At 49.9% G+C, this 18,328-nt stretch overlaps 1 protein-coding gene and 1 pseudogene across 2 annotated transcripts; both read right to left on the bottom strand.

Annotated features, from left to right (window-relative positions):
• Positions 1 to 1,112: 1,112 nt before the first annotated feature.
• Positions 1,113 to 4,485, bottom strand: LOC125117000 (uncharacterized; annotated as a pseudogene). Its single transcript, XR_007132454.1, has 2 exons — positions 4,439 to 4,485; positions 1,113 to 3,322 (listed from the first exon to the last, which is right to left on the bottom strand). The product of XR_007132454.1 is annotated as an uncharacterized LOC125117000 (transcript).
• On the bottom strand, positions 1,113 to 17,553 carry SCD (stearoyl-CoA desaturase). The gene is made up of 6 exons (XM_047760840.1): positions 17,102 to 17,553; positions 16,301 to 16,583; positions 11,414 to 11,544; positions 9,844 to 10,049; positions 8,137 to 8,369; positions 1,113 to 5,172 (listed from the first exon to the last, which is right to left on the bottom strand). The coding sequence occupies exons 1-6, from the start codon at positions 17,126 to 17,128 to the stop codon at positions 4,973 to 4,975; spliced, it is 1,080 nt and encodes a 359-aa protein (XP_047616796.1). The 5' UTR covers positions 17,129 to 17,553; the 3' UTR covers positions 1,113 to 4,972.
• Positions 17,554 to 18,328: the final 775 nt, after the last annotated feature.

The following is an 18,328-nucleotide window of genomic DNA, read 5'->3' as shown; positions in this document are numbered from 1 at the left end:
CCTAGCTGTGGCATAGGTCACATAGGAACTTCAATGTGCTGCATGCGAGGCCAAAAAAGAAAAGAAAAAAAAAAAAGGTGTGAGATTTCTGTTGACGCATGGTCCCAATCCCTCTATCTGATATAGATTGTTCCAAGGAATTTGGTTTCATGAGTATCATCCTAGACTCACTATAGTTTATCGCAGCTGCCCTTTCTCATGTGGCTGATGTCTTTGCCTCCAAAAACAGAGACTTGGGAGGAACCATGCCATTATATAAAATGGAAAAATGGTCCAACCCGAACATTTTAAACACAATAGAGGGAAAGGGGTAGAAAGCCAGATATTAAGAAAGTGCCACCATCAATTTGTGTTATTAAGGCCTGGCAAGGCCTCACTGAATATAGACTTGATTTGGGATGAATCACTGAGACAGTCGTGCTTGTCCAAGGTGAGGGCAATGTTACACTAGAGTGTAAGGGGGGGTCTGGGGAATGCTCAGAAGCTTAGGTGGCTCCTGTTGGAAAATGAAGCCTCTTCAAAAAAAGCCCTTCTCATTTGCACATCAAGATTCTTAGCTAAAGCAGTAAAAGCCAAAGCCTTTCTACTTGATGATCATGAAGCCCTCTCTATTCCAGGAATTTACAAGGCTTCTCTAGGATTGCTTTTCCTTTCTTCCTGCTGTTGTTAATCAGCATTTTCAGGAAGCCACTTTATTCCCAGAAGGGACTACATTTCAGAGGAATGAAGCAGGATGGCCCAGCCTGGGTTGCCAGGTACAGAACCCCTTTCCAGGGAAGTGTCACCTGCTGCTCCTTTCCTCTCTCAGTATCATTTTTGGCCCATGTTACCGAAAGAGAACTGGCATTTCCCCAGGGCCAAAAAGCCAGCTGGGGTTAACATGTCTGATCTAATGGCAGCAGACTCCTGGCTTCCTGCTGCCAAGGCTGAGTTTAACCTAAAGTTACCCCTAAGAAGGGCAGGGAGGGCAGGGCGGGTTACTAGAGTGTGAATCAACCATTGTAGCTTCTACTTTTTTTACTCTCTTAAAGGTATAGGAACAGGACATAGGGTGGCAGATTAAGTCCTAAGAGACTGACTCACAGGCAAAAAACCTCTCAGACACAAGGCAATCAGATTCACTTCCCTTTTATTATGAACAAACACAATCTCAGATCAGTACAACTAGCTTCAGAGTTGATATTAATAGAAATTATTCCAAAATTATTCTTAGGCCACAAATAACTACTATCCCACATAAAAAGGGGAAAAAATCCCACCCAATCAAGGAAAAGGTATCCTGTGTATGTTTCCATGGCAATGAGTTTATGCATTCTCAGATTCTATCTGACTAGTTATCCACCACTTATCTATTGGGTTTATTCAATTTCTCAGAGAGAACCATATAGATTAATGACAGCATCCAGGACACAGGGTTCATGGTGGACACAGTTCATGGTGGATACTGTTATTATAAAAATACTCAGGACTTAAGAGAATTCCTCTGCTGAAGGATCCCAAAATGCTTTATAAAAAGCATTAGTCACGCCTCAAAACTGCCCTTTGAGGTAGGTCAGTATTATTATCCCATTTTAACAGAAGGAAAACTGAGGCACATTATAGTTAAATGACTTGCCCAGGGTCACATAGCAAGTCAGTGGCACAGTGGTAGGAGAGGCCCTGGCCTTAACCACCCGTGTAACCTTGACATCGTGCTTTCTTTAACTTTTCTTCGCGCTGACCCATTTGAGCTACACTTACAGAGAATACACTCAGGATACTAGCTAACCAGGAGAAAAGGTTTCCGTTTTAAATGCTACAACCATCTTTTAATCTAAAAAAATAATAATAATAACATTATAAATCAAATACATTCAAATTCCTTCCACCTTCCGTCAAATGTGGGCACTTAATAATAAAAACAGCCCTAAGGAAAGTTTCCAAAACAAAGCCCAGAAAGGAATCCTGCATACTGATAATTCTCCAGCCAGGCCCCCCCCTTCTACCAGCCACTTCTGCAGGCTCTCAGGGGCAAAGGAACGCCACAGAGGGAGTGCAGAGGGAGTGAGGGAGCAGAGCAGGCTCGGACGTAACACCGATTAAAAAAGATGTAAGGCCCCCAGATAAGTTGTCAGTACACCTACAAAGCAAGGCCTGTTAGAAATTCAGATTCGATCAGATCTGAGTTTCTGGGTCATTAATGCGTCATTTGAATTCAGCTTTAGAACCTTGAAAAAAGTATTCCTTACTCCCCGCCCTCCCACGCTACACATCCACACATATACTGGGGCCCTTGGCCTAAGAACCCCATCCAGCCTTGTGTAGGGTTATGGTATGGATCAGATCCATTGAAAACAATTAGAATAGAAAGATAAAAGTTGGTTTTGATCATCAGCTATAAAGCAGGCATCTGACGACCTGTGGAATTAAAACTAACCCAACAGTCATTTCCAAAGAGTAGGTGCTTGGGTCTGGGAATGTGAACTACAGTGATCTTCCATCAGCTTTTTTTTCTACTGAGAAGAATGGCTCAAAAGACAAAGATGCCTCTAGTCCAGCCCAACCCCTTTATCCTCCATTTACTCAGTTAATACAGGAAGAAATGCTCTCTGCCCTTCCATTCCTGGGGCTCAACAGTGGACAGAGCATCTGGTATTGTATATTTCCAGTCTTTAGAGTAAAGCCAGGCTTCTGTGTTGACGACTGAGGTTACAGGGACAGGAGTGGGCCAAGGTTCTTATTTTTTGTTTTCCAGCCCTCTTCTATTCTCTTGTCTGCCTTGGGCTGTGCTGTAGGGAATGCTGGTTAGTTTGCTGAACAGAGACGCTGTTCAGCCCAAGACTCAGCCAAAGCTTTGTGGTACACCCTAGCTCCAGGGGACGGGGTTCCCTTTCGAGTGAGGCACTTTGGAACTTGTCTTGGCCTCTTGTGCTTCCCAGTGAAGACCGGGCTCTCTCCTGTTTCTGCAAGCATTGCACTATCAGCTGCGAGCACTGACTCAGGCTGGGCAGGCTTACCGAGCAAGCAGGGGGCATCCAGCCTGCTCTCTGGTTCTGACCCAGATAGAGGAGACTAACCACAAACCCTCTTTTGCTCTGTGGCTGACTCACTGGCACAACGTGAGCATTTGGCTTGGCTGTGCCTTATGAGAAAGGATGCCCGTGCCCGGGATGTTTCTAGGAGGGTTTGCCCGCCTTGTCTTGAATCATTGGAGTGGCAGGGGAGCACAAGGGTGCAGGTGGAGACTCTGGAGGCCACGTGGAGGTGGCAGCTAGCTCACCTTTGTGAAGAGAAACAGTGGTTCAGTGACCCTGAGCATTCTGACTGTGGGAGAGGAAGCTGCCTGTAGAGCAGCAGCCATCACTGCCTTAGCATACTCCCAAAGGAGACCTGCCCTCCAGAGAGAGAAGAAAAACCTCAGGGAGGAGATAGAACCGGCAGGAAAAAACAGATAGACAGGGCAGAGCAGGAATCAATAGTCAAGGTAGTACGCTTGAGGCTAGAAGGCAGGAGTGAAAGGCTTTCACACTGTGGGGAGCAGCCTTCTAGTTCCTTATTCCAAGCAGCAACTGGAATGAATGAAATGAACCCCAATATCTAACTTGCCTGTGTGACCAGCTTCCCATAGGAGGACGTCCAGTAACTTACTCAGTAACCTTCTGAATCCCCCAGAGCCCTTCGTTTGCAATGTTATGTCTCAGGAGCTGCCTCTAGACCCTGCCCCTCAACCCCTCCATCTCCTGTTCAGCAGAGAGAGGAAAGGAGACCATCCACCCCCATTCTTCCTCTTCTCAAGCCTCCTTCTCTTTCAGAGGGAAATAGTCCAAGAGAATTATGTTGGTATTCCAAGCAAAGTACCGAGGTTTAACTATCTTTATGTGGGACCCACCTCCACCTGCTAAAATCCTTTCTTTTTGGGAAGATAGTTAAGCTCACCACGGTACCACCAACACACCTCAGTTCCGGATGTCTCAAAATGCGGCAGCCACCTTATTGTTACTATGAGGGGAGCTGTATCCCAAAGATGGCAGAGCGGGAAGATGAAAAGAGTGAGGACAATTCCATGAGTTGCCAATTCAGCAATTCCGGAAACAACCTCAAGATTTCTCGCTCTATGGAATAAGAAATCTTCCTGTTATTAAAGAGACAAGAAAGACTTCTTCCCCAGCAGAGACCACTGCTGCCACAAACTAAATGCTGCTTCTTTATCCTCAGCCTAACGTACATTGGGACACTGGGATGTGCTTTTGAATTCTAGCATTGCCAAGTTCCACGGCCATTCCCCAGAGTCAGGAGAGAAAGGAAGCATGCTGTGTGCCAGGGCGCAAAGCCCTCACTGGGCAGGCAGCCGAGTGTCCCATCACAGCAGGAGCCTCCTGCCTGGTTTCCCACCTCACCTCCCCCTTCTTTATCAACCCCACCACACACAGCATGCTAACTCCCTCCCCTGACAAGTTACCTGCTTTTGAAGCTTTGTGCCAAAATAGAGTTATTTTTCCATGTCATCGAGCAAAAGTCTGGGCTGAAAATAATGAACAGGGGCTTTCCCAGAAGATTTTATCACCTCTCTCCCTTGAGCCACCCACCTTAAAGCTCAGGACAACTCAAAGAAAGAGCTATCTGGGGCAAAGACCACTCACCAGTTTTGGACTACTGAAAGGTCTAGGCTTTGGAAGCTGGAAACCCACCAATGACTGACCAGCTCCTTGCCTGGGGCACAGTGAAGGGGAAGAGAGAGGAAGGTGACAGGAACAAAGCCAAGAGAAGGACAATGGGACTAGAAGAGAGAGAAGAAACAAGAATATGAGCTTAGAATCATAAAGGCAGAATTGTAGGCTTTCAATCTTAAAAGAAATTTTAAAAGAATACTGTACTGGAACGGGTTAACATCATCATCTTTAGCATCCTGGTAGCATTATTCAGTAGTTAATAAACAGAACATTAAACCTCTGCCCAGCTGGCTTTCAGAAAAGGAACCCAAGGGACCCCAAACTCAGCCACTCTTGTAGCTCTCATCTCCAGTTCTTTTAATCCTGGCCAAGATGGCAGCCTTGGATACTTTCTTCCGGTCATAAGCCAGACCCAGGGCAGCCATGCAGTCGATGAAGAACGTGGTTAAGTTGATGTGCCAGCGGTACTCGCTGGCAGAATAGTCATAGGGAAAGGTGTGGTGGTAGTTGTGGAAGCCCTCACCTGGAACAAAAAGCAGAGAAAAGTCATGAAGCTACACTGGGGGTGGCACAGCTCAAGCCTAGCAGATAACCTGCTGTGGTTGAATGAATGAATCCAGTCATAGATCCCCTCAGAGGCACCTTAAGAAACAACTGGGGACACCCAGGTCACCATGGCTCTCTGGGAGCCTCTGTGGGAAGAGGACTGACAGTTCCTCTGAGGGGATAAGATGACCGGAGAGAAACTGCTATCACAGGGGATGAATTTTAGATTGGGAAATTCCAGAGCTTCACTAGTTATTGGTCTGAGACCTTAAAGCTCTGTATGAGTGAGCATGTGTTAGGGTGAGGAGAGAAGAGTCTAGAACAAAGAACTGCTGCCGTGTTTCTGAAAAAGGTGAGCAAGGGGGTATACCTTTCCTCACTGTACCATACCATCTCTAAGGGCAGAAGGTAGCACGGAATCGGGCACCAACAGTCAAAAGTCAGAAAGAGGCCCAGACCAGGGGCCCACATTTCCTCAGTTTCCACTGGTTCAGAGGGGACTGCTCTAGCTTCTAATTCTTTGAGCTTGAATCCTGGTGTGGGGGTCAAGCTGATAAGACAGAAGCTCTCTGAGGGAAACAGAATCAAAAGGCTTAGAATTAGAATAAAAAACCTCTATGCTTCTGAGAAGAGTTCACTTTGCTCCATAGAAGAAAATCAGAGAAACTCTGGATTCAGAATAATGTCTGTCATGAGTAGAGCTGTGCAAACTCCAGAGCCAGAGGTCTCCAACCCTTGGTGGGATCTTTTTTCCGAACGGCATTCAACTATGACAATGCTGACCCCTTATGATGCCCAGGCAGAGCTGGGCAAGAATAGCTAATAAAAGAGCATGTTGAGCCCTTTGAAGATGAAAGAGCCTCAGTAGAGTAGTAATGACATTAATAACAAGCAAGGAAGGAAATTCTGCAAAGGAAATGACACCATCCAGGGCATCATTCGAGGTAGGTCCTCTGTCTGACTCTCTACCATGTGGATAATCAGCTTATCTAGTGTGAACTGAGTAGGAGGGTAGGATAACCCCAAGGCTAAAAGTACGAATTTCCATAAAATTCTGCAGCTAGGATCTTGATAAGCACTAGCCAGGCTTATCAGATATACTTATCAGATTTAAAACTTTAATCAGACACACACTAGTTGCCAAGGGAGAAAAAAAGAGGAGAAGGACAAGACTCTGCAACTGGGGCAGCAAGACACAGTCCAGGAGAGGCTCAAGGCAGGAGGTCAGCTTTGGCGGAGAGATGAGCATGTGACTGTGGGGGAGGTAATTCAAGAAGAAAAAGATTAGAATGACAGGGAAGCCAGTTACTCGAGAACAAAGGGTGAGGTGATAAGGGGGAGAACAGCCAGGATGGAGGGATGAATGATAATTGAGACAAAGGAAGATGTTGGCGGCTACTTTGAAGGGATGGTTAGAAAGAGACTGGGGTTGGGGAAGCTCATTATAAATCCAGGACCAGTCTCATTCCAGAAACTTCCACAACATTCATAAATCTTCTGTGAAAATAGCCTGTTAGATTTCAAACATGGTTCAGAGTAGATACATGCACAATGGTAGAGGGTCCCTGAAAGGAGGGGGAAGATACATGAAAGTTAAAAAGAGATACAGGAGTTCCCCTTGTGGCTCAGCAAAAACAAATCCAACTAGGAACCATGAGGTTGTGGGTTCAATACCTGGCCTTGCTCAGTGGGTTAAGGATCCAGCATTGCCATGAGCTGTGGTGTAGGTTGCTTGGATCTGGCATTGCCGTGGCTGTGGTGGAGGCCAGCAGCTGTAGCTCGGATTGGACCCCTAGCCTGGGAACTTCCATATGGCACAGGTGCGGCACTAAAAAAAAAAAAAAAAAAAAAAAAAGGATACAAATGAAATGTCTTTAGTACAGATTGTAAAAAAAAGAAAGAAAAAAAAAAAGATGCTCAGGGTTGAGCACATAAAGAAAGGTTTTAAAGAGAACAAAGCAAATGCTAGGCCGCAGTGTACACACATGTGGGGAGCAGGGAGGTTGCCTAGATATGCCAGACAACCAGTGGCACTGATCACTGGCGTGGAAGAGGCCACAGGCGCTGCTTAAGGAAAACTGCTTCCAGGCCTTAGTCAAGATCTATGTTTAGTTGAAAAGAGTGGCAGGGGAAAAAATAAAAGGGAGACAGATGGTAGAACACTGTTGTCTTAGATTCTGGCTATTGAAACTGGAATGAGAGAAAGATATTTTTTTCTTTTAGAAAGATATTCTTGAATAGTCAGCATTAGATCAGTGAGCAGAGACTTGTGATCAAATTAACTGCTTTATCAGGAGTTCTCCAAGCCATGTTAAGGGGAGTGGGTGTTCCCAGCACGGGATAGAGAAGAATAAAGGACAAGAGAAGAATAAAGGACAAGAGATGAGAGCGGTCAGTGGTGATAAAAGGGCCACCAACAGTTGCTTTGAGGTCCTTCATGTTGGCATCACCAAACAATAAGGCATGAAATACACTTTGAGTTCAGCCTCTCTGAATATAGCAAGGTGATAAAAGAGAAGCTTGTTGAAATGTTAAGGATTTGTTCTGCATTTTGTATAGCATGTCTAAATATAAAACACTAGGCTTACTGGCCACCCAGAAGACCCTACTGTTCTATTCATGCAGTCTCTGCCCCTAGCCAGACCATGTGCCAGCCCAGAGATGACTGGAAAAAGGACAAGCCAAAGTGGTTCCTCATCCAGAGCACCTGGGGATCTTTTTGGAACCTGGACTCAGAGACATTGTTATTTTTTAGCCCAATTCTCTTTATATAAGACTTGCTGCCCAACTCTCAAGGGGTTTCTACTATTGCTCCTTAGTTTTATAGCAGAGAAACAGAGAGGGGTCATAAAGCAGGTTAATCTGGTTTTTCTGGCTCCTAGTCTAATACTCTTAACCAGCAGCCCACTAGATGGGGTCTTGCTATGGACTGCTAACTTACCCACAGCTCCCAATGAAACCAGGATATTCTCCCGGGGGCTAATAGTCTTGTCATAAGGGCGATATCCGTATAGGTGGGCAGCACTGTTTACCAGCCAGGTGGCATTGAGCACGATGGCGTAACGAAGAAAGGTGGCGACGAACAGGCTTTGGGGAAAAGCTTCACCCCAGCAATACCAGGGCACGATCGTGGGCAGGATGAAGCACATCAACAGGATACCGGGTTTGTAGTACCTACAGGGAGAGATCACACACCCCATTCATGGAGGGGACTCTGACTTTGCCCTCTCATGGGGCTGAGCTGTCCCCTACCCTCTACGCTGTGAGCACAAGGTGGCAGGAAACAGAGCAAGAGGGATGGGGTGGGTAGTCTTTTGAGAAGGCAGTGTTATTATCATACTTTTTTGATGAGGTAAGGTAAGGAGGGGCTAAATGACTTTTCTAGGGTCATACCACCAGGAACCAGTGGAGCAAGGGCTGGAATGCCTTGTCTCCCGACTCTCCATCCATTGCTCTCTTTGACCACAGCCTAATCGTACCACAAGAGGGGCGGCCCAAATTACAGATTACTGAACTGAGTTCTCCTGCCCAGGTCTTTCCATTCTGCCTGCTCCTCTCTTGGTGTCAGTGCTCTTTGCAGAATCTGTGTTTGGTATCTTGCCTTCCTCTCTTGCTAGCCAGAAAGCCTTCTGATCCTTTTTCTTCTTTTCCCCTCAGGGGCACACCGAGTGTCCCGGATGCCTGCAGGCTGTCCCTCTGGAGGCCCTGGCCCATTCTTCATTCTCCCAAAGTAAAACAGGCTACTGACATTCCGAGGGAGCTGATTTCCTGCACCTCTTCAGCAGTCAAGTCTGCTACTCTTGGATCACATGTGTCCCCACATTTCGCCTCCTCTCTACTCCTGCCACCACTTCCCCAGCACGGATGCCCAGTACCTCCTCACCTGGGGCCCTGCAGCTCACCTCTTCAGCCCAATGGTTTCTTTCACCTATCTGCAGGGTGACCTCTCCAGAGCACACTTCTGACCACATTCCGGCTCAAAAACCCTTCCATGGTTTCCTATTGCTGGGGTTGAATTAAACCCTGTCTGCTCTTAAGGCCCCACAAGAAAGGTCTCGGTCTCTCTAGTCTTTATTTCCTACCACACCCTGTACTTTAAGCAGAGGGACTCTATTGCTGGAACATGCTTCATGCTTTAGCTCATTCTTTCTGTTTGCACTGCCTCCCCCTCCGCCAACACTTGTGAAAATCTCTATCCACCAGTGGATTCCTAAGCTACCTTCTCCTAAAACCCTTCCCTAATGTTCCCTACTCCACAGTCTCCCTCCCCTCTGTGCCTTTCCTGGGGACAGAAAAATATTTTGCCATGTCATAGGTATTTGGACACCTGGCTTAGTGCTCCCATCCCCAACAGGCCATGAACTTCTTGAAGGTAAGGACTATGACAACATGTAGCTTTGTATCCATGACTGTAACAGGTCAACACACATTGTTGACCTTAACTGTTTTTTTTTTTTTAGCTCAGAGAGAAAGAATCAACAACAGTCTATGGCTGTGGCCCATAAAAGAAGGGTTTTGAATTATGATTTGGGGTAGGCAGACCCTGTCAGTTTCCCAGCTTATGTGGACAAGTCCTAGAAGAAAAAACAGGGAGGGGAGAGGGTGTCCCCAAACACCAGGCGCCCAGCTCCACCACCACAGCACTCACCTCCTCTGGAACATCACCAGCTTCTCGGCTTTTAGGTCAGACATGTTAAGCAAACCACCCTTCTCTTTGACGGCTGGGTGTTTGCGCACAAGCAGCCAACCCACGTGAGAGAAGAAAAAGCCACGTCGGGAATTGTGGGGATCAGCATCTGTTTCTGAAAACTTGTGGTGGGCACGGTGATCTCGGGCCCATTCATAAACGTCATTCTGGAGGGACAGAGAAGAGGAATGGAGGCCTGAGGAGAGACACCCTCTCAGAGGAATGCCAATGGCTAGGTGCCTTCAAGAGCCCGAGGCGTTCAGCCCAAGCTCGCGAAATACCTGGGAGTCAGGGCTCCAAAGGAGGAGTCAGGGAGTTGCCTCCTCTCTTCCCCCATCTGGCCACTGATGCTTAAGTGGAAAAGCACCTTCAAGTCTCAGGACCACATGAATAGGGCTGGCTGCTTCTTGAGGGTTATATGGTGGGCAGAATGGAGATGGATTGTATAGAGCTTGAAGAGTTTCACTAGGAGGCAAAATTGCAATTCTTCCAGCAAGAACGGGAGCAAAGGGTCTTCACAGGCTGCCTAATCCCTTGGCAAGATTCAGCTCCCACAACTCAACAAGGCCAGACACATAATCATGATTTGACCGCATTTCCAAATGGTCTCTGGGCTCCTCTGAGACACTTTCTATCGCTTAGAGAGGGTGCCAATATCTCTTCCTTCTTTTGCCCCAACAGGGACCACATCAGGGGCCTTCAAGGCATTAAGTGCTATGGCAGAAGACAGTTATGCAACTGTGTGAGACACTGCCATGAAGAAAGGAACTGATTCGGTTTCCTTCTTTTTGCCCCTTGATCCAAGCTAAGCCCCACACAACATGCTAGCCTTTGCCCAGTGCTGCTGTTCAATAACTGGGAGTTCCCTTTCTCCAATTCCCTGCTATGAACTTCCGGCTTCGGCAGACCTCAATATTTGACTTAGACAGCTTGGCAGCCCAACATAGGACCATAATGATGGTCTACCTACACCCTCAGTGACACAGCTTCCCCCTCCGTGAAATGGGGATCACAACAGTACCAACCTCCTAAGACTGTTGGGAGGGCTTAATGGTGTAATCCTTGTCAAGTGCTCAGAATAGGGCCAGGAGGTATAGTTAACACTATAAAAGTGTTTGCTCTTCTCACCTGAAAACAATAGGGTTCATGAATCTGTGAAACATTAACTTTAATCCCTTTTGGTGGAGTCCTGAGATGTTCACCTAAAATAGTGAATGTATTGTCCAACGGCTGCCTGGGAAATCAGGGTCAGTTCCTGCCTCGTGCACTAATGAAGGGACCACAACGACCAGACTGTGTAACAACGGAGGCTGGAAAACAATCCTATACACAGAGGCTATTTCCTCTTTATCCCCTATTTCCCTTTTCAAGTCACTCCAAAGTACTGCAGGTGTTATGGACCCAAGGACTGAACCTGAACTTGAGGTGACTGGAAGCAGAGAGGAAAGTGAAGTAGCTGTCCAGGTGCTGCTCCCTTCCAGGCACCCATCGCCTGCGTTTGATAAAGAGCTGAGCACAACTGGCTTCTTACCTGGAATGCCATCGTGTTGGCAATGATCAGGAAGACCCGCAGGGGCAGTCGAGCTTTGTAAGTTCGGTGACTCCACAGGCGGTGAGCTCCTGCCGTGACACCCACAGCACTCAGCAGATAGTAGGCAAACGCTGCCGGAAGACAGGACTGGGAGTCAGTAATCGGGGCAAGTCTTACACGTGATGTTCTCCTCAGGTCAGCGTCTGGGTGTCGTTCAGGCTGCAGGTGAGGATGTGCTTTTCCCTGAACTCCACGGACACCTAGATCTCTTAGGCCCCTTCAATTTTACCACTTGGGAAAAAATTACCATCGCCTCCTATCCTCTTAGCCTCACAGCTGGAATAAGCTTACAGGTCCCAGAAAGTTCAGGAAGGCGGGACAGAGAAGAGGGCTCTCATCCTCCAGCCGCTTGTCATTCTCTGTCATGAAGGACATTATCCCAGGTCCCATCTCCTCTGACCTTCACTAAGCTTCTCCACAGTTTTAAGGACCACAGAATACTCTTGCAGAGCTGAAGACCCATAAGCAAGGGTAGTATTAAAATATGTAAGACAGGATGGCCTGGGCACTGACCAGTTGGAGGGACTCTGGGTTCTAGGGGACATGGGGGGCTGGGGAGAGGGGCTCAGAACTAGAGCTATTTACCATCTGGTACAAAACCATTTCAGTCTTTTGGCAGACTGCGTGGTCACAGAATGGGGAAAACTCGCCTTGCACCTAAGTCATATCTGCACAGTCTTAAGCTTTGCCAAGGATTTTTGTTTGTTTGTTTGTGTTTGTTTTTAGGGCCACATCCCCAGCATATGGAAGCTCCCAGGCTAGGGGTGGAATTGGAGCCACAGCCGCCAACGTATGCCACAGCCACGCCAGATCCCAGCTGTGTCTGCAACCCACACCACAGCTTACAGGAATGCTGGATATTTAACCCACTGAGTGGGTCCAGGGATCAAACCCGAATCCTTATGGATACGAGTCAGGTTCGTTACGGCTGAGACATAAGGGGAACTCCAGATTTCTATATTCTTTGATTCACTGGATACCTTGCATGGGGTTTAAGCCAAAGAAATAGACACTCAGAAAGATTAAGTGTTTATCTAAGGCCACATGGCTAGTAAGAAAGGGAGCCATAGGAGTTCCCGTTGTGGCGCAGCAAAAACTAATCCAACTAGTAACCATGAGGTTGCAGGTTCGATCCCTGGGATCACTCAGTGAGTTAAGGATCTGGCGTTGCAGTGAGCTGTGGTGTAGGTCACAGATGCGGCTCGGATCCTGAGTTCCTGTGGCTGTGGTGTAGGTGGGTGGCTACAGCTCTGATTAGACCCCTAGCCTGGGAACCTCCATATGCTGAAGGTGTGGCCCTAAAAAGCAAAAGGAAAAAAAAAAAAAATGGAGCCATGGTTTGAAATGAGGTGTTCTGTCAACAAGTAGTTGGTGCTCCTGAGCCCTGGCTCGAGGATGTTTACCATGGCCCCCCGCCCCCGCAAGATACTCGCAGCGCTCCTGCATCTCTCCTTTGCCACCTTCCTCAGTCAGCTCATACCCCCGTCAGGGTTAATTCTAGGCAACGGTAGGGCAGGCTCAAAGCTGTGGTGGGGGGCACCCCAGCGCTGTCTACCTCATCTTCCTGGGGGCCTGCAGGTTCTAGGGGTGCCGGTTGGAGTCTCTAACTGGGAGGCGGGTTGCTGGGCACACCCACCTTCCTCTGTTCAGCAGCTCTAGGAGGCAGAGGCTGAGGCCTTGGGAGAGCAGTGACTGTTGACAATGTTTCATTCCTAGGGAAGCAGCTAGAAACAATGGATCCTCAGTGGCCACTGAACTTAGTTGCAGTTGGAGACACCACACATTGTAACACATTGTCTTGTGTTCTCAGCCACAGACACCAATTTCCTAAACAAGCCCCACCCACCTTCCTCTACCCTAGCCTATTCCTCCTACAGGACAGGGAGGAGAGCCAGGGAGCCAGAGTCTGTCTCAGGGAAGTGCCACCCACGGTCCTCGGGGCTGCATTAGGGGTCCAGGTGATTTTCTGGCCTCCCCCGCCTTGTGGTAATATCCTCCCAGAGGCAGCATCTGCCTGCATCTGCACCTGGATAAATAACAGTTGAGCCGCAGCCCGCCAATCACCAAAGGCCAAGAAAAGTCTTTGAGCAAGAAAGAGGTAGCTCAGAACCCAGGAAGCTACTGGGGTGGTTACATGCAACCGAAGACCCTGGCAAGCTGACTCAGAAAGCACACGCAGGCAGTTCTGACTGTGGCTCAGTGAATTACGAACCTGACTAGTATCCATGAGGACGTAGGTGTGATGCCTGGCTTCACTCAGTGGGTTAAAGATCTAGCATTGCCATGAACCGTGGTGTACGTGGGAGTTGCTGTGGCTGTGGCGTAGGTCAGCAACTGCAGCTCCCATTTGACCCCTAGCCTGGGAATTTACATATGCCGCAAGTGTGGCCCTAAAAAAGCAAAGCACAAAAATGGAAGCACATATGATCCTAACAGAGAACCTGGGGAAAGCACCCAAGTCTCTGGTGCCTTTTTCTACCAGCACCCCTAAGCCTGTCAGTTGGATATTCATTCTCTACTAAAGTCTAGATTTATGGTTAAGCAAAACTTCATAGTTTTAGCCCTAAGGAAGAGCCTGGAGACGTTTCGCCTCAGAGCTCCCAGGTGCTGCCAGGTATCGCTTCAGCCCTCAGGGCTCTTCTGAGACACACTCAAAATTGCTCAGTCCTGACAAATGCTGGAATCACAACCATTTGCTAATTTAGCACTGTCCTTAGGGACAAGACAAGAAAAGATGAAGCCAAGTTCCTGAACTCTTAAGGTTCGGGAACTCTGACCCTCCCCCCAACTCCACCAGAGGAGCTCGGATATGGCCATACCAAAATGGTCATTCCGTCAGCTAAGCCATCCACCACCACAGGATCCAGGGACAAGAAGTAAAAAAGTCACCATCCAGTCTGTGTGACAGGTTTCTGTCCAAGGGCAGAGCACACATCTACAGGCAGGGCACCAAAAAGGTGGCAGGCACAGCCTTGGTTGGGGACAGCATCCTGTCCCCTGCAGTAGCAGCCAAGGGAGAAGAGCCAGCAGCAGCTGCCTGGCCAAACTCGGAACTTAACGAGGCCGACAGGGAGTCCTGAGGCTGGAGGGGGGCTTGGAAGTGACTAAACTTGTGAAGACTCCTCTGTGGGGGAGAAGGGGTCAGGAGGGGAGTCCACAGATTCCCTGGGGCATCCATGTCCCTGGCTCTTGATTCCTCATACTGCAACTCAAGCTCTGCCGGGTTCTCAGAGGGGCTGGGGAGCAGAAGTCCCCCTCCCCTTACAATTATAAGAGCCCTTCCTGGTCTGAGGATGAACTGATTTCCTCTGCACCTGGCTGGCCCCAGCAATGACACACGAGGAACTCCAGGAGCACCTTTCTTGGAATGTCCGCTGTAGCACAACGGGATCAGCGGCACCTTGGGAATGCTGGGACTCAGGTGGCATCCCGGCCTGGTAGGGTGGATTAAGGATCCGGCATTCCTGCAGCTGAGGCTTAGGTCTGATCCCCGGTCCAGCAACTCCACATGCTTCAGGGAGGCCAAAAGAGGAGCACTACCTTTCTAAGCTTAAAAAAAGTCCTGTTGTCCCCAGTTTGTGTCTGGGAAAATTGAGAGAGGGAATCTACCCAGTTGCATTTCTCTGTCTGTGGCACCAAGAGGATCTGCCAAGACAAGGCTCCGCAGACCAGATCCACCCTCTTTAGATCAAAGAGGTCCTGGAGGACTTTGCTGAAACTTGGCCCACCAGTCCTTCTGTAGAACCACCCTCCAAGAGCACAGCTGCCAGCAAGCACCCAACATCCGACACTGCTCCAGAAACCATACCGTGGCTTTCTGAACAGGGAGTTCTGAACCCCCCACCCATCACAGAGGGTAGCAGCATGGAGCTCCTGGATCTTTAGAGTTCCCTGCTCTCCTCTTCCCAAGTCAGACTCGAGGCAGGAGTGGCAATGCCTGCAGAGCGCATGTGTGTGAGGGGGCAGGGCTCCACTATCAGCCCAAGCCATGGATTCCTGAAAGAGCTGAGCTAAGGGCAGGTCAGGGACGCACGGGGGACTGTCTCCCTCACTGCAGCAGCCTGAGGGCCGGGGCTGCTCCGGAGTCTCTTTTCTGGCCTGGCTGTCCCCAGCAAGGAGGCACTCCTGGCATCAGGGGAGAGGGGCTGGAGCAGGATGGGTGGGGAATGGGGCAAGAAACGTTTCTTTAACCTTATTTCATTAGAACATTTTCTTGAGTGGCATGTGCAGTTCCCTGGAGACCCACGTGGAGTCACAGAGCAAGACATCCATGTAACATGAGTTATGCAGGAGCCGCCTTCCTCTGTCTGTGTAATTAAGGAGCCTGATAAGGCTAAGGATCAGGGCAAAATAATTTCATGGATGACCACAGCTCTCTTCCCCCCTCTTCTGCTTAACCCTCTTCCTCAGTAGTTTCTCTTGCTACCCCGTGAATATACCCAGCATGTGCCCTCTAAAGTCACACTAGTCTAGCCCCATGTTCCCATGCATCCAGGTAAGGGCCTTGATTCTTTCTAGGCTGGCAGGGCTGGGACAAGCAGTCAAGAAAATGACTTGAAACAGAAAAGCTGACTCCCTGGCACAGATCTACTCACTTCAAAGCCTGTGGCCCATAGTCCCAGGGCTCCCTCTCCACCCCACCCCCCCAAATTAAAGGCCCCAGAATCGACACTCCTGCATCCCAGACCACCACAACACCTAGGAGAAATGGTTGGAAAAACCTCGGCCTGGAGGGGCTGGTGTTTCTACTCTGTGTAAGTTGCTACTGTATTAAAAGAGTGGAGAGAACCTGGGATACTGAGACAGGAGGACAAGGGGACCTCTTACCCCAGAGCAAGGTGTATATCTTGCAGGTGGGGATCAATATGATCCCATACAGGGCTCCCAAGTGTAGCAGACTCATGAGGATGATGTTTCTCCAAACATATTCAAGCTTGGGCCTTGGGCCCTCCTTATCCTGGTAGGTTGGGTCATAGATGTCATCTTTCATTTCAGGGCGGATGTCTTCTTCCACGTATTGGGGAGTCTTCTCCAACTTGCCCCCTCCATTCTGCAGGACCCTGGAGGAAGGTGCTGTGATGGTAGTGGTGGTTGTGTAGGAGCTAGAGATCTGAAAGAGAGTGGAAGTGCAGAGCTGGGAGAGAGGGGAGGACACGTGGAGACACTAGGGGCCACTTCACTCCCTGGTCTAGCTGGGGGAAGGGCGGGGTATAGGCACAGACCTGGCCCCAATACCCAGGTTACCTGAAGGCAAGGTCTATCCTAGATGGAAGAGACGCAAGTCCCCAGGAACTGTGCGGAGAGATTGGGGAGGAGGGTGAAACCTCAAGGGGAAGGGGAAAGAGAGGGGTAAAACACTTGCACCCCTTCAAACACACAAAGGAAAGCCCGCATGCTTACACACATCAGGGTACAGGTACCGCCAGATTTTTCTTTGAAGCTTAGGAAACAAAAGTTGGAGAACTAAGTTCCCAAATTACAATCCACATTCCCAACAAACTGAAGACTATACAACTCGAAAAAGGTGGCTGTCCTCGGCGATCTCAACTCTCTTCTACACCGAGTCACCTAGAAGCCCAACCAGCACCGGCGAGCCCGCGGTCTGGGGGCCATTACTTGGAAGCTCACCTCCTCTTGCAGCAAGTGGGCCGGCATCTGGGCTCTCGGACGTTGGGATCACTTTCCCAGGGATGAGACTTCGGGGAGGAGTTCGTGGCAGACCGCACTGAGCGTAGACTAGTGCCGGAGCCGGCTTTTGCGCGGAGATCAGCGATGCTGCACTCGGAACCCTTTGCTGCACGGGGCGCGTTGGGTCGGTGTCCGCACCCGACCTGCTGTTCGTGGGTCTCCCCAGGCTGGGTATTTAAAGGCTAGAGCTGGCAGTGGGCGACCGTGTTCTGTATTTCCTCTGACCCCTTTTATTCGCTGCCAAGAAGGGGCAAAGTGCGCAGAGTTGGCTCACCGTGGGAGAACCGCACGGGCGGGAGAGGGGAGGAGACAGAGAGCCGGGGCTTGCTGGGGGCCGGAGACGCAAAAACTGGATGCTGCAGACACTCCGCGGCTCGGTCTCCGCAGCCCCTGCCTCTGCCCCTGCCCCTGGGGAAATGCTAATGGGCTTCTGTAGACTCTGGCGCGTCATTGGCCGAAGGGAATTTGGTGCCACCTCGTCCTGCCGTTGCCATTGGCTCGGCGCAATCTGCTGTTCCCTCTGCCGCGAGCTCCTCACTCCCCCTCCCCTCCCTTTCTCCTCCTCAGCTTCTCTTCCACCGGCCGCTGGGCTTCTGCCCGGCGTCCTGCCTCCTCGGAGGCGCTCAAGAGCGTCTTCCCTGGAAGAGGAAGAGGACTCAGTAGGGGGGTGGGAGGTGGGTGCTAGCCCAGGACTGGCCCTGGGGCACTTCGCGAAAGGATGGGCACTAGGGAAGTTTCCGGGGAAAGTGTGGGTGAAGCCGCGCGGGCGGCCGCTACGCACAACTCCACTCCCGCCTTCTAGCTCGTGGAGACGCGTGGGAGGGGGAGACGTGCCTTCAAACCCCGGGTTGGGGGCCGGGGGCCCGGCGAAGCCCCACCTCCCTCCGTGACGAACGCGCGTGCCACAGGGGCTGAGGGTCGGCCGGCGGCGGAACAATGGCTCTGCGCCGCCCACTGGCGGCGGGGCGATAGATGCGGACCGCTGAACTCGCCGGTCTCCAGGGCGGCAGCCGTGTACACACACGTAGATGCATAGATAGATGTGTGGACCTGCACGCGCGCACGGCGTTCAGCTACTAGGCAAGCCCAGCAGGGGACGTTCGCCGCCAGGCACCAGTGCGCGATCCCGTCCTTGTGCCCACGCCCCCCCTCCCCCCCCCCCGCGAA

The sequence above is a fragment of the Phacochoerus africanus genome, chromosome 15, assembly GCF_016906955.1.
Source record: "Phacochoerus africanus isolate WHEZ1 chromosome 15, ROS_Pafr_v1, whole genome shotgun sequence".
In the NCBI taxonomy this organism is placed as follows: Eukaryota; Metazoa; Chordata; class Mammalia; order Artiodactyla; family Suidae; genus Phacochoerus; species Phacochoerus africanus.
Note: the sequence above shows the minus strand (reverse complement) of the source record. Positions and strands in the feature narration are given on the sequence as shown.